Genomic DNA, 16,705 nt, shown 5'->3' with positions numbered 1-16,705 from the left:
TACATCATTTTCAGTTTCCGCATGAGCACCATATGCTTCTCTCCAGCAATAAGTCATTTCCGAACACCTTTCCCAGAACTGTCCATGTTCCACAGAAGTAAACAAAGCTGAGCTATCTTGGCTATTTTGTAGTTAGCAACATAGCGAAGATATGACATTTGCCAAGTGGAGAAGATAATGTAATTTTATTGTCAAGCTTCTATTAGACAGCTTGGGAAACAGTGTTGGAAAAACCTACATGACAGACCTGATTTTGTATTGTAGGTACTTGTATCTTCAGTGTAAATTTCACTTTCTGCATAACTGTTCCCCAATGTGTGAGGTTTTTGATAAATCAAGCTATTACTCTCTTATACTGTGGAGAGAAGTAGGTGAATATACTGCAAAACTTGTAAAGAAAAATGTGACTAATTATTTTGAAGACCCCAAACTAACAGAAGATTAGTAGATTTAAACATAATTCATTGTAAAACACACTACTTCAAAATCAGTTTCTTTTTTGTTTAGTTGTCAAAGATTCCTCCCCCCTCCCCCTTTTCTCAATTGGATGATTCCACAGTCACCTTTAGGTGATTTTGATACCCCTGGCTTTTGTTGGCACCACAGTAACCTCAACTGAAGTTCTTTAAAAGAAAAGTGAAAACAAACGGAGTGATCATATGCTCCTCCAAGTGTATGATGATATCTTGCCAAATAAGCTATGCATAAATACACTGATTTAAATATACTAACTAGTTATACAGGTTAACCAATATTAAACAAAATCATTGTACTTGAAATTGCATTAAAGTGAAATCAGGTTGCTTAACCTTGATATTTGTGTTGATTTTGGTAGCCCAATGTGCAGCAAAGCACGGGATGGACTAAGGTCTAAGGTAAAGAACATGTGGGTAGATTCATAGGTGCATTTCAGTGTCCTCTTTCTAGTAGCAGGTGGATTGATTTTAAAAAGAAAAACTTAATATGATTTAAATAACAAATTAAAAAAATCTTGATTTAAATTTAAAAAATTATTTTTTTTTATTTTCCCCAAAAACTCATTTTTTAGACACCCTGACTAGTAGCTTCTCCGCTGTTAAATTTTGAAGGATGACTATACAGTAGACTATGGACACCCCGGAAATGGAGGTTGTCCGTAACTCTGAACAAAGCACAGTTTAGACTCCAGACCTAGCACCTGACACTCCAAGCCAGGCTTCAGCTGGAGCCGAGCGCCCTGCTCAGTGCTGGCGTGAGTTTGCAGGCTTGTCCCACTCCCTGTGGGGGTGGGGGTGTAAACAGCACGTCCCCATCCCGGTGGAGGGGGGGGGTCAAAGTGGCACAGACCCCAGCACTGCTTCTGCTGGCTCTGGCTACCTTGAGCTGGTAGCCCCCGCATCTTGCTGTAAGTGGCAGGTGGGGGTGGGGACAAGCAGCCCAGAGGTGCCTATCTTTAAGATGCAATCTAGGTACTGTACAATATTTGCTTTTTTATTTTTATTTATTTATTTTCTTTTGGTCTCTGCTGCTGCCTGATTGGTTACTTCAGGTTTCACATGGTGTCCGGTTGACCAGTTAGTACGTAACTCTGTTGTTCGTATCTTTGAGGTTCTATTGTAAATCTAATATGCAACATTGTTTCCTGTTTCTGTAGATCTGTGGTTTACCAGCAGAGTTCTAAGGAGTCTGCCACTCTGCAGCCATTTTTCACTCTACAACTGGATATCCAGTCTGACAAGATACGCACAGTCCAGGATGCATTGGAAAGCTTGGTGGCAAGAGAGTCTGTCCAGGGTTACACCACAAAAACCAAACAGGAGGTGTGTTCTGGTCTTGTCTGCTGGACCTTTTTATAGTCAAACATTACATTTTAAGGGCTTTTCATATAGCTGTTGGTTTTTCACTAGTTGCTTGAACATTAATCCTCATGTTAAGAGGTACTAATCTTGCAAGGAATAGTACAAGTGTACTACATATTTAACACATACAGTCAAGGTCACTCAAACAAGAAGACACACTAACTCTGTTACACTGATTTACTGTAAATGATTTCATTTATTTGCAGAACTGGTGTAATAGTTGGTTTGGGATTTTGGGGGCGGGCCGGGAGAGGCATATACATTAAATTAACTCTGTTTGAGAAGTGGTAATATGTACTGTTGTAAGGAAAACAAATTTTCACTAATTTTAAAGCACAGAAGCTCAGGTGACCTGGGTGTTGCCAGACACTTCTAGTAAGACAGACGTGCTTCAAAATGTTGCTTGGTTGAGAGTATTTCCTGGCTTTTGAAGTAGATATTTATAACAGTCTCATGACTCAGAACGCTGACCTGTTGCTTTCTCTTCTTGGGTTAGAAGGAACAGCCTGGCGACCATCCATAAGAAAAGTTCCCAAACTTTTTTTTGTACTCTGAGCCTCATTTAACTACAATAGCATAATATCCATGTGAAAACTACAACAATTATTCTCATGCAAAAGCTATATTGGGAAAGCACTATGTGCTCTCTGTGCATTGCAGTTTGGCAATTTCTGCTCTTGAATGATGGGATATATTATATTTTGCTTTGAGTTTCCTCACACTATTCTCATCCTTTTCTCCAACTGGCTGATCTTATGGTCTATTTACTGTGTGTGAGTAAAGAATTAGTATCTACATAGTCGCATCTGTGCATGGTCAACAGAAGGTTCTCAGATTAAAATATGTGCAGTGTGTTCCTAATTACCTTAAACAGACAAAGAAGCAAAGGGGGCCTTTGAACATAGGGTCATTCTTCACAGAAGGCATTGTTTCCATATATTTTACCTACCTCACAGTTTAGATAAACATTCAGAATATAATTGTGACTGGAGAATGAATGGAAAACTATTTTCCTTGAAAAGTTATAGGTAGACAGTCAGCTTTTGTCTGGATTATATATCCAGTCCTCTAGTAGGAGTAGAAGTGCAAAAATATTTTAGGGATTTCTTCTGATGTGGAAGGAACATTTGCAATGCAAGCTCATAATTTACCACAAGGATTTTGTTTTGCTAGTCACTTCTTTTTGGTTTTTGTTGCAGATGGTTTTAACTTCTTTAGGGACAACCCACTGTTCTGTTATGGGTTTTGGAAGAAATGGGTGTTCAGTTTAGGTGCTAGTGATTTGGTCTGGTTTAGTGTCTGAGTGGAAATAAAAGCATCCAAAAATGCCTTTTAGATCTTTCTTTTTCAACAGATATTCAGGAAAAAATAGAAGATTTTTATTACATGTTGTTGTGAAAATATTGAACGTTAATAATGTTTAGTGCATACCTAGCAGTTTACAGATGTTAATTCTCAAAACATCGTTGTGGGGAAGGCAGGTATTTCATCCAGACTTTCCAGATGGGGAAAAAAACGAGATGCTTAAATAACATCAGAAAGAGTGTCAATGTTAGGATTAGCACTCAAGAGGTCTTGGATCCATGTCTTATATTTATAACTCCCCCCCTCCCCCGTCTTAAAGTATTATTAGCTAAGCAAAGCCCAGAGCTCTTCAGCTGGAGATTTTCTATTGAAAATCCCCAGAACCTGATGGTTTAGTCCTCATTCTGTAGCAGGCGGGAATGCTAATGTAATTGTCAGGTTGAAAGATGCTATGATGGTGTTACTGTCCTTTGTTATATTTAGTTTTAAATTTTTACGCAATATTCTGTTAAAATATGATTGTTAATGTGAGAGCATCATTAACTGTCTCAGATTCTCAAGATTTTGAGCTACACTTTTTGTGGTTTCTCAGGTTTAGGAGGACAACCATGCACCGTAAATATAGCTTGCCCTTCTGATTCCCTATTTTCACTCCCTCTTAAGAATCACCAGGTTTTTTTCCCTTTGAAGTTAAAATTTTGGTGTTTAATCTCAGCCTAAGGCTTTAAAAAAAAAAAAAAAGATGAAACCATTTTTGAGTTATGAGAAAGATGTGTCCATTAATAAAACTAAATTAAAGACAAAAAGTGAAGACAGAAATATTACTCTAAGCCCCTTGTGTTTAGGGCACTGGTTCTCAACCCACAGCCCGCTTGCAGCCCAATCAGCACAGAGTTGCAGCCCACGTGATATCCTCAGGGCCATACAGGTAGTATTGGATGCGGCCCACATAACACATTGTGGGCCATATATGTGGCCCACAATGGTAAATAGGTTGAGAACCACTGGTTTAGGATGTTGCAGAGCTTCCAAGTATTTACGTTGTCCTAATATAGTAATACTTAAACGTGTGTTCATGATGGAACTCAAAACCTGCCATCTGTAAATTCTGGCTGTTCATAACTTGTTGATCAGTGCTGTGTACTTTGCAGGTAAGAGTCTTGTAGCATAAAGGAGGCAACAGAAAAACCTTCAATGGCTTTTTTGTTCCTATTTTATGTTACCGTCATCAGTCCTGACCTCCTTTTAATAGTTCAGTGGCTCCGGTTTCATCCATCAGTTGTGATCCTTATGTGCTTATCTACATACAGTGCTATGACATAATATGCAACTGATCTGTGTGTGATGAGTACTTGCATTGGTACCAGTATTTCCACCACTTCACAGGGTGTTAAGTAATCCTGCAAAGTCAGGCAAATAGACTGCACGAACAAAACTAATTCATGGAACAGTGTATTTCTAAATCTTAATGTTGAGCTCCATCATTTCCACCAGCTATTTTTTTCCTGTTTCATAAATATATAGTAAGTCCCTAGATTAAAGAACTCCCATGGAAAGAACCCCACAGGATATTATATTAAATTGTAATACTTTTTCCTTGAAGATAACACTTCAGTGGGAAAATCCAATGCGCTTTAGAGGCTTAAAGTGCACAAACAACGGGATATTTGTCATAAAACTAACACAATACAGACATTTTCAAGTGGCGTAATTTAGATAAAATTTTTGTTCTACACACTAATCATGTTCCCTTCCTTTTTGTTTTCAAAGGGGTTAACTTCAAAATATACTGATCCTAAAATTAAGATATAATTTTAATGCATTTTTGTGTTCTCTGTATTAGGTGGAGATCAGTCGAAGGGTGACCCTAGAAGAGCTCCCTCCTGTTCTTGTGTTACACCTCAAAAGATTTGTATATGAGAAAACTGGTGGATGCCAGAAGCTTATCAAGAATATTGAGTATCCCGTTGACCTGGAAATTAGTAAAGGTGAAACTCTTAAATAAAACTTTTTGTTTTGAGGAAAAGAGAATTTTCTATGATTTCCAAAGGGTAATAGTGAATTTTTGCAAGCTCAGTATAGGAGAGACTTGATTTTTTTCTGTTGGGTTGTATACATGCGAAAACTCTAATAATCTAAATGAAATCTGTATTATCTTGTGTGCCTTATTTTGTGTCTGTCCTAGCTGTGAATTAGGAGAATACAGTCCAATGATGCTTCGAGCTGATGTGCTCAGGTTTTTTAGTTTTTTTTTTTTTTTACAGCACTTGCTGCCTGCACTGTCTTAATTTAGACCCCAATCCTTCAAAGAACTCCATGTAGACAGACCCTGGAACATTTATCAGGCTCCATTGACTTCAGTGGGGGCTCATGCAGGTCCAGTGTCCAGCTGAGTGAAACTTGTAGAATTGGGGCTTGAGACTGAAAGCTCTTCAGGGCTGAGGGATGACTGTACCATGTGTTCGTACATTGCCCTCCCTCAGCTGATTGGAGTACCCTGGACAAGGCTGCTGTTAATCAAATAATTAATAAAAGTACTTCAGCTCGGAATCCATCCAAAGAGGTGGTAAAACCACCATTATAAAAACCATTGATTGGGCTGGAGAGGAGAAATTAAGACCAAACTAAAATCAAACTAAAAACATCAAAGCAATCAAATAGGTAGGTCAAATGTTAATGCATTATAAAGTTTCTTCAATTTTTAAATGTTAAGATCTATTCATTTTACAAAATGTGTTGTGTATATAAACACCAGAATAATATATGTACCTTGCTGCATTGAAACTTTTTATTCTGACATTCGCTGTTCAGTCAACCAGTAGTTCAGATTGATCAATATTTTTTTGCTGTCTGCAATATGTTCCAAGCTACCTGGAAATTGCAAGGCTAATTATGTAGGGATACATTATAACATTATAAATGATGTATTTACTTTATCAGATAGTATGATTTGATCTTGGGGTTTTTGTTTTTAATACATACTCGGGTGTGTGTGTGGGGGGTTGAAATCTGTAAAACGTGTGTTACAGGCTGCTTAGGTCAACAAGACGGGCAACTGCTATATTCTTTACAGTCTCTGCAGTTTACAGGCTAGCCCTCTCATCCTCCAACAAGAGGCATGGCGGGGAGCTAACTAGTGTCTTGGCCCTTTTCCCCCTCTCCTCTTTTTCCCTGGGGTAGCTTTGAATGGTACTCTTGCTTGAAACCCCATATGCAAAGGCCGGTGCTCTGGCAGTAAGAAACTAGTTTGTCTCCCACCACAGAAAAGACTCCAGTGTCTACAGTGTCAGCGTGCTGAGGTTTCAGCCATTTCTTTGATGTAGGAAGCTTTCGATGGAAATAAATGTTCACCTGACATCTGTTCACACAAGTTTTTAGCTTGTTAAAAATATTGCTTTTGCTTTTTCAGAGTTACTATCTCCAGGTGTGAAAAGCAAGATTTTTAAAGGCCAAAGAACCTACCGGCTCTTTGCAGGTATTTAGTCATTTATGTCACTCTATCCCAAAATATTGCATTACATATAGGAATTCTGGTTGTGGAAATGTTGTAGTTACTGCTGACGGATTATAAAATGTTTATGTTAAATTAAAGTGATGTAACTTGCAGGATTAGTAAGTTCTAGTGTAAAGTGACAGATAAGTACTGAATATTCCTGTTATGTGATTACTGTCACATTGTTTCAGCTTCTGCCTAAGTAACATAGGATCACAGTTCTGTACCAGATCCATCCTGCACAGGGTATACAGATACTTGCTTTTCAATGAAAGAATGCAGAATGCAAAGCTTCTATTAAGATGCATATAGGTCTGCTCTGTCTCAAGTGGTGTACATCAATATTCATTTTTTCTCAACGGGGTTAAATTTTAAATATCAACTCTTCCGTGAGTATTATTCATTTATGATGACGCTTAACACAAATTGTATAGCATAACTGTTATTGATGATGAATTGGTGTTGGTGACATGCAACTTGAATGGTAAATACATCTTGCATAGCCAGAAGAACATCTACAACTTTAATATAGCTATATTTGACACATACCACTGATTTGTAGGGTAACTTTTCAAATGTCTTTTAAAATTGCCACTTTGGTGTTGGTTCATTGCATGATTCTAAACACTTTCAAGATGAGTATGTCTGACAATTTATGAATAGCATATTGTACGACTATAGAGGTCCCACTGAGTTGGCTGTTAGAGTGACATTTTTATGGTCGGAATATATTGGAGTACCAGATGAAAGCCTGTTATTGGTATTAAAGACTGGAAACTGGTATAAATATTCAGAAGCATTTTATTAATAAACAAAACAGTAATCTCTACAGTTTTTAAAAACTATAGATAGATTAGTAAGATTTGCACCTGCTTATTTGTATTAGCATCAGAAGAAAAAACTCAGGGGACTGGAGCTTTTAACTTCTAGGTTACCAGTTTAGTTTCAGTTCTGGTGGGCTTGTGTGACGAGGTAGTTTGGATCCAGTTCTGTTTAAGTGGTATAACCAGGTTACAGAAGGTACCATCAAGACTGGAAATCTCAGCAGAGGGCAGTAGTTACTTTAGTGGAACCATTCTCACCTCTGGGGTGAGCTTTCCAAGACAGGGTTGGAGAGCCTGGATAAAAACAGTATGAGGAAATTTGCATTGCCACTAACTCATCTTTTGTGCCTGTTCTGTAGACACACACCATTTTAGTTTCCAGTTCATTGTTGTTAGTCCAGAACTTCACACACACAGCATGCACTACTTATACAAAATTTTAATGATTAAAAAGAGGTTTTTTTAGAATTAAAGATATTTCTAATTAGAAATATAACAAGAGGTTTGCCTAAATATTCTTCTGCAGTAAGATAAAATACAAACTGCATCCTAGAAAATCTTATAGGGTAGATTCTGTCTTAAAGAACTCTTGAAATATACCAATAATTTAGAATGTGTATACTGTATACTATAAATCATGCCTGTCTACTTTGCTTAACTTAAAGTACTTGTAATATGTATGTGTCTTCATAGAAGTATAAACAAAATCAGAGTAAGTTTAAAGTGTGGTTCAACTCTGAAAGGCAGACTGAAAATGACACTTTTCTACCACTACTTGTTTTTACTGCTTTGTTTACTCCTCTTAGCATTGCAGAGACAAACATAGAATCATAGAATATCAGGGTTGGAAGGGACCTCAGGAGGTCATCTAGTCCAACCCCCTGCTCAAAGCAGGGCTAATCCTCAACTAAATCATCCCAGCCAGGGCTTTGTCAAGCCTGACCTTAAAAACCTTTAGGAAGGAGATTCCACCACCTTCCTAGGTAACCCATTCCAGTGCTTCACCACCCAAACATAGCTAACGGAATGAGCTAGATTCTGTTCCTCTTTGTGCATTATTACCAAAATTATATACCAATATAATTCCAAACAGTTACACCTGTGTAACCCCAGTGAAAGCAGTAAAAGTCCACAGATGTAGTTGATAGCCCAATTTGAAGATGAGGTGTAGTTAGCACAGGATCAAATGGACCTATTTTGCTGCAGAACATATTACAGGTGGTGACATTCTCAAAATAAAAAAATCCAACTTGGTTCCATGTTGAGATTGCAGGATTGGCACTCACAAAACTAACTTGTAAACTAAGCACATTCAAGTGCTTAGTATACAATGATTCTTATGGAATTGGTTTTGTAGGGTGGAACCATACTTAAAGCAAAATTAAATGGGTTAGATGGGGAGTTTCTTATGTTTGTAATAGAGACTTTTGAACAGAGAGTTCTGATATTGTAAAGTTTCATAATGTCCTCTTGTATATGAAGACGAGGTTTTATGATTAGATATCAGCGAAGGTTGACTCAGAGGCTTCTGATTTAAGTCACAGAGATGTCAGATACTAAGTATTGTATAATACCTACTTTGATCTGTGAACAGTTAACTTAAGATCATTTTGACTTGAAAATACAAACAGCAACAAGCTGGAAGTGTAGGAGATTTCAAGCAGTTATGTTTGTTCTCAACTATTTACTGAGTTTGTCAGCACTAAATGAATTTTCTGAAGCTATGTTGAATTGTTGCAGGAAGATGGTCTATCAATCCCATTGGTCTTTTCCTGTGAAATAAATCCTTCCCTGAAAGCCATGTAGTAAATTAAAAATATCTGTCTTAGACCTTTGGGACACTTGATCTTAAGGATATTATTTTTCACTTCTTTAGAATCTTGAGTTTTTGTGCTGCCAGTGAAAAATCACTAGCATCATAATAGATTTTTTCCCTTTGTAAGTAGATACAATGATGACCGTATTTGCTATCATACAGATAATGCTGGTATAACTTCAAGTATTTGCAAAGGCATTTCTAAAGGTTTTAGTGGCGACCACTGTATAAGCATAACTTCAGTACGGGATAGCATGTAAACATGCCACTCAACATGTAGTTAAACTCTTCAAAAAATATGTTGATCTCATGTGAGTTGGAAAGTTTGTTTAAATTATGAATTATTGTTTAAACAAAGGAACATCTTAGTAAATTTGTATTCCTGTTTTGTTTCCAGTGGAAGTATAAACATTAACTTCTCTCTTTGTAGTTGTCTATCATCATGGAAACAGTGCAACTGGTGGCCATTACACTACAGACGTCTTCCAAATTGGTCTTAATGGCTGGTTACGCATTGATGACCAGGCAGTCAAGGTGATAAATCAGTACCAGGTGGTGAAGCCGTCTGCTGAACGCACAGCCTACCTCCTGTACTATCGCCGAGTTGACCTGCTGTGAAACTTCCCTCTTTATGCTGTGTGTGCAAGATACCTGCTTTGTAGAACGCCAACTATCACTAACTTTTTTCCTCCTTTAAATGCTCTTTTGAGTGAATCCTTTTTTCCCTTGCAACTATGGGCTAGAGTGAAAAAGGAAACTACCTTGGGGGTTGTGCACAACATAGTTTGTGTGTTGACTTTTGACTTTCCAGAATGAAGTCATTTGGTTGAAAGACTCAGTCTCACGAATCACAAAAAGATAAAATATTTCTGAGTTAATGCTGAATCCTAAGATGATAAAAGGGGTTTGCATTTGATTCCCACTTTCGAATTGCATAGTAGAAGAAAACCCTGCACCAGCAACAAAACTTGTAGATTTCTGTGAAAATAAGTTTTATCTTTACTTAAATAAAAAAAATTTAAAAAAAACAAAAAAAACTCTCTGCTCCCCCCGTAGTTTTTGATAAATGGTAAAACATGAGCCAGTGTGTATCAGGAGACAATGGTTCTATGTGCTTCAAAACAATGTACAAAAGTACAAAATGCAGAGTTGCTGGTTCCTAATAGGAAAAAAACCACATTTTAATAATTGTGCGATGAGAAACTGCTTAAGTACACATTGCAGATCAAATATTTGGAGTTAAAATGTTAGTCTATATAGATGGGTGATTGTAACTTTATTGCTATTAAGAGATTTCAAACTGCATTTATGCTTCTGTGTACACAAGATTTTAAAAAATGGGCAAAATAATGAAGATTGATATTTCTTTAAGTCTGCTTTGTTTAATTTTGCTGTCTGCTCTCCTATAATGTTGAGTTCTTAATTGTACACAGTTTAGTGATATCTAGGAGTATAAAGTTGTCGCCCATCAATAAAAGTCACAAAGTTGGTTTAAAGTTGTGGGTTGTGTTTCTTTGACTTTGAGTGTAAATTTCAGTTGTGGAAACTCTAGTCTAGAGTTACTATGCATTTTCTAATTTGAAATAATGCCATGATACTCATGAAAGCATAATCATTACAGTATTTAAAAAAACACATACCTACTAGGTCAAATGAGTTTTGCATTAAAAAAAAAAAAAGCAAATTGCAGGAAAAAGTGTATTTTCTCCACTGTTTTCCCTTCATGTTTTTAAAATGAAGTAGCTGCTTTATTTTTTTTTAGGCTTTATGTTCCAGGAAATTTCTGTATCATTTTCTTAAGCTGCCTAGATTTCTCTTTTCACTTTTTCTCTTTGTCTGGTACAGGCAGGACAGTTGCTTTCCATATAACTTCTCTGTGATTGTGCTGCTTTTTACTTTTTGTTGAAATAACTGTACAATTTGCCTTTTTAGTAGCTCTAAGTTGTTCATAGCTCACCTATTAATATAGTATCTGGTCACTTTTTTGTGCTATCTGTTTGGCTTTTTCATTAAAAGGCAATTAACCATGTATTTGTACAGCGCCTAACACAGTGGGGTTCTTGTCCAGGGTTGGGCTCCTATTTACTACAATAATAAAAGTTATTAATAATAAGAAGGGGCTTTGGTAACCACAGCCACAAAGGAGGAGTGTTGGGAAAGTGCTAATCACAGCTTCAGATTCAGAATCTCTTCATCCAGGGCTGATCTGAAGAGGTGCCCTTCAATTTTCATGGAAGTTGATCAGGCCCGTATGTCTACACAGTCATTCAGTGAGGAGCACTAAGACTTTACACTTTAGCTTTGAGAAAATATTGGGTGCCTCTCTCAGAACTTCATTTAAGTCTCCCTGCTTCAGTTGGATTCTTCACTTTGTGTTGAATTGTTGGGAGGAATTGCTGTGCACTTTTTCAACTGCTGGTGTCTCCCATCCCAGAGGGAGGGGCATTTTACAATCCCTCCATATAGTTTGTGTATTATACACCGAGAGTGTTTTGGATGTAAGTTGCTATACAGATGTTTGTTGGAGTTGGTTGGAAAAGTTCTAATGAAACTTTTTTCCTTTGGAATTTGCTGAATTGAAACCTAAGCGCTTTGTGAAGACTTTGATTTTGATGAAATTCCACCAGAAACCAAGCAGGGTTCCTGTGGAACATGACCTGCCAGGTAGGTATCCTGCCAGTTCATGTACCTGGCCGACTGCCCCAGAGCCAGGGCTCCTAGAGATGGGCAGAGAACATTTTCATTTGATGGAGAAATTTACAAATTTTGAACAAAAATCACTTGTCAAGTTGTTGAACGATGGTCACTAGCAAATGTAAGTCAGGCTGAATCATTAATTCTGCAGTTACAAAATTTCCTATGCGGATACTAGTCATCCTAATATGGAGCTATTAGAACTGGACACACAGTGAGACAATAATCTTATTATTTCACTTCAAACCTGATCCAGCAAAGCAATGAGACTATTCACAGGCTTAAAGACAAGAGCATACCACGATCACATTAATCCACCCGTTATTATAATAAATATATAACGTTTTACATTATGTTCCTGCCCATCCTCACTTTGAAGTTGGTTATAATTCCCATGGATGTCAATGGTGCACAATTAGACCATTTTACCAGCACTAAAAGTATTTTGTAGATCCCACTTGTAATTAACATACACTTTAATCCCACAAACCTGCACTGAGCTTTTCCTATGTCAAATAAATCTGAAACAAACCTGGAAGTTGAAACGTGAAACAGACATGTAAGTTTACATTCCTTTTTTCTGATGATAGTGATGATTCTTATTACTTTAAATATCTAGCTCATGACACTTTTTTTATGTATATATAGTCTGTCTCTAGTAAATGTAGGTTATTATATAAAACCAAGGCTATGGCTACTCATAAGAGACTTGCCCATAAGAGACTTTTCACAAAAACAACAAGGAGTCTGGTGGCACCTTAAAGACTAACAGATTTATTTGGGCATAAGCTTTCGTGAGTAAAAACCTCACTTCTTCGGATGCATCCGAAGAAGTGAGGTTTTTACTCACGAAAGCTTATGCCCAAATAAATCTGTTAGTCTTTAAGGTGCCACCAGACTCCTTGTTGTTTTTGTAGATACAGACTAACACGACTACCCCCTGATACTTTTCACAAAAACGACACTATAAATCAGTCTTGCAAAAGAATCTGGAGCTCCTTTAGCTGAGGTTACTTGGGGCCACGTCAAGTGATGATGTTTTTGAAAATATTGTGATAAAATTATGAAAGAGGAAATTATATTACAAACACAACGTAAAAGTGAAGTATAGTAGTCACTATGATTCTGCATATTCATGTCCTCTTTAATTTTCTTGCTAAACTGAAATGAGAGATGCAGTAGAAGTGGGGGAGGAGGGGTGTTTCTTTTTGTTTTAAGAACTGCTTTAATTTCAGGTATTAAAAACAAGTATTGCAATGTCTGTTGGTATGAAATAAACTGTTCCTTAGGTATTTTTTAAATTTAATTTGCACTAAGGATGTTGCACATACAATTGTTGATGAAACCTGTGCAATGAGTTACTCAAAGAAGTCAGTGAAAAGCATGTAGCAACATCTGACATTACACAACCACAGTTTTTATTTTGTTAACCTACTCTCCTTGTTTTTGAACAAAGTGTTTATGTCCTTTATTTCTATCTGTAACTGATAATGTCAAATGCATCAGAGCCAAGTGTTATAATTATTTAGTGATGTTCTTAAAGCAGATTTTAACCTTAGAGAAAAAACTGGCTTCAGTGCAAAAAAAGGCCAAGATTTTCAAAAACAGAAGCCTGAAAATAGGGCTCCCGAATCCTATACTTGAAAAATCTTGGTCCAAGTATAAGCAATCAGAGCATGCCAGAAGTTCATACTGAAACAGGCTGTTTAGGGGGTGATTTTTCAGAAGAGCCATAGTGACCTACAAACAAAAGGTGGGATTTTTCAGGAGACTGTCACATTTGGAAAATTCTACCCCTAGTGAATTAGTCAAAAAGTCCAACATATCAGAATATTGATTAAAGAAAATAAAGAACAGTTCAGATAAGTGCTATGTGGTAAGTATGTGTTTTAATAACAGTTGAAATAGCATTTCATTGTATCATTGCTTTGTGAAATACTTAGCCACCTTCATAGGCTGGCTACCTATATATCATTATGCCTCAGCCCAAGATTTTTAAGGTACTGGAGGAGCACCATGGAAAGCCAAAGAATTAGTCCTTTTATGAAATACGTTTGAAAGTCTTTTATTTCAGACAGTCTTTGGGAAGCATCTTGGTTATGTGTTTTAATTACAAGATTTCACTCTCCTATAGAGCCATCCACCCAAGGCTAATCTTTCATGAATTTAGTTCCAGACTGGTCCTTTGCTATCTGTCATTACTGTTCTCTCCCAATTTGCAGATAGAGGAGCAGAGGTTAAGTGACTTGCTTTATAATCCATACAACTAATACCAAGAGTGAATATTTTATGTTTTTATTTTTGGAAGGGATTTGTACCATGGAAACGGCAGAAAGTCAGTGAGTTAGTGTATTGCTTTGGGAACACAGGTATTAGCCTGTAGTGCGAAAACCAGAAACAAATAGAAATACTTTCCCCTCCATCTCCGTTAGTTCTTGAATTTCTAAGTTGTCACTTGTAAATCCATTCATGCAAAACCTTTTAAATCACTGATGGAAAATGGTGTTAAAGAGTTTTGGTAATGATTTTTATTGACCTAAGAGAAATATTCATATAGAGCAATTTTGAATGGATTCTGCCATACCGGATAGCTCACGCTCTTCAGTCTCACGCTAAGCATGGTTTGGGCCTTTTCATTTCTCTAATGGGAGGCTGCCATGGGAAATCCGGGATGCTGAAGTAGTTTTGATGAGTCGGCCATGTGAGTCAGTCCTGACCATTGCCTCAGCATGATAATGACGTTGTGTTGCTGGAGCTGTGATCATTCCTTTAAAAAAAAACAAAAACAAAAAAACACAACACGCCTGGCCATTAAAATCCCCTGACACCCTTCTCAAGAGCCAGGGCCGCTAGCTCTGAAGTTGTAGCCAAGTTGGCTAATCCTATTCCAGTTGCCAAACATCTGCAGTTTTAAATGGATTTGGGTTGTGTTCATTTCATTGTGTCATTCATTAAACTGTTGCAACCTCGGACTTTACACACCATGGCCATTTGGAATGTCATGGTGGCTATTGGAACAGAACATCCTGCTTCAAAAATGCAGGCCATACCACTGGAGAAGATGGAGCATCTGCGCTTTTAGCTGTTAGCTGTATACTGCCCATGGTTTACAGAGGTGTAGGTCTGAGTCTCTCCAGTAGAGTGCAGTGGTGTCACACACACTGAAAGGTTTATTATAAAGTTCTAAACTACTGCAGAAAATTTCGAATCCACGTAACTGTTGGTAAAGAATAGCTGGTTACACAATGTTCTTGCCGTAAGAAATCTTAAGCAGTCATTTTGAATAGAAATTCACTTTTTAAAAGTTATTTGCATTATATGTTGCAGAGAGATCTATGGGTAATTGTGCATTTTATTTTGTTAGCTTTATGATATTGGTGACAGCAGGAGGAGATTATGGTGGTTTACATCTGAGCAAATTTATAATTACACTCTTTTTCCTTCTTGGGCAAAATCTCTGAAGGTGGGAGTGTCGGGGAAGCATCTCCCAACTTCTTGCATCTGCAAACTTGCAATGCAAATTCACAAAAATAGGCTTTCTTGCAGGTTAGTCCAGAGGGGATTACGCTGATTTAGGAGCATCCTCCATGCTGTTTCTGCTCATGATCACTGTCTTCCAAACTGATCAGAAGGAGGAGAGTATTTTGGGGCCTCCATTTATGTTTGATAATGGTTAATACGTATATTGAGTGTGCTCTGGCCCAAAAATTATAAGATCGATGAGGAAGGAATTGTCTTTGTTACTTGTTTGTACAGTGCTTAGCACAAAGGGGTCTTGATTTTCTGATTGGGGTCCCTAGGCACACACTATTTCTGTTATGACAGACTTGAATCAATAACCCATGTTGGTACACTAATGTGCCTCCTATGTGAGCATACATTTGAATTAGAAATGGAGTGTAATTCTGTTTGAGTCTAAAATCAAGGCATGGTATCTGCATGTTAAACAGAGTAAAATAACTGAAATCTGTCTTTGTTTCTGTTTATTGGCTGTTGCATAAAAAGGTTTTTCTTCTATATTCAGTCCCATTGTGTGGCTTTCCCCACATATGAACCAGAGAAGTTATAATCAAGACCATAATAATTATGAAGTGAATGGGTAAAAATAACTTCTGATTTGTTTTGGCATTGGCTGAATGTAGGACTTGAAACAGCTGAATGAAGACAAAATGAAAATTTTAATGTAATGTGTGAAGTGTCAGTTTTGTCTAAAACGTGTAGCTTCCAACTCCTCCCATGGCCACAACAATCACCTCTTAATCTGAAGTGAATCAATTTCGCAGCAGCATATATGACCAAGAAATCAAGCTTTCATTTGCACCAGATAGGAAGAGTCTTGTTTCTGGCACGTTTGTTTTCGGAATCAGATATGTTTGGATATCTGTCCACATTATGGAAATCCAGCCTATTTTAGTCATTTAACAGTAGCCACGAAAGAGACTTGAATATTTTGGACTCCTGGGAAAATACTTGCAGAACATGATGCAATCTAGGCAACTGTCTTCTCTCTTTGATCCTTCACAATAAACATGCCTGTTTATCATCATGTCATTCAAATTCCATGGAAACACAAAGTGGACCAAATTCATGTATTTAAGTTCATCGACTTCAGTGAGTTTACATCAGGGACAAATTTCATCCACTGAATTTGTATAACTCAAAAATATCCAACAGAATCCCAGTGGAGATAAGTAGTAGAAGTATGTAGACAATATAATGTTCCACCTCTTCACAC

The 16,705-nt window shown here is 37.2% G+C and overlaps 1 protein-coding gene across 2 annotated transcripts in view; it reads left to right on the top strand.

Moving 5' to 3' along the window:
* The window catches only part of USP10 (ubiquitin specific peptidase 10), a 71,434-nt gene extending 60,662 nt beyond the window's left edge, over positions 1-10,772 (top strand). For both annotated transcript variants that reach the window (XM_054048737.1, XM_054048736.1), the window contains 4 exons: positions 1,634-1,799; positions 4,987-5,131; positions 6,553-6,618; positions 9,707-10,772. In XM_054048737.1, the coding sequence (XP_053904712.1) occupies positions 1,634-1,799; positions 4,987-5,131; positions 6,553-6,618; positions 9,707-9,894 (565 nt within the window). In that variant the 3' untranslated portion in view covers positions 9,895-10,772. The remainder of the gene's footprint in view (positions 1-1,633; positions 1,800-4,986; positions 5,132-6,552; positions 6,619-9,706) is intronic.
* The last annotated feature ends 5,933 nt before the right edge of the window (positions 10,773-16,705 follow it).

Source organism: Malaclemys terrapin, chromosome 14, assembly GCF_027887155.1.
Source record: "Malaclemys terrapin pileata isolate rMalTer1 chromosome 14, rMalTer1.hap1, whole genome shotgun sequence".
Classification (NCBI taxonomy): domain Eukaryota; kingdom Metazoa; phylum Chordata; order Testudines; family Emydidae; genus Malaclemys; species Malaclemys terrapin.
The sequence above is the reverse complement of the archived record's forward strand: the minus strand, read 5'-3'. Positions and strand labels throughout refer to the sequence as shown.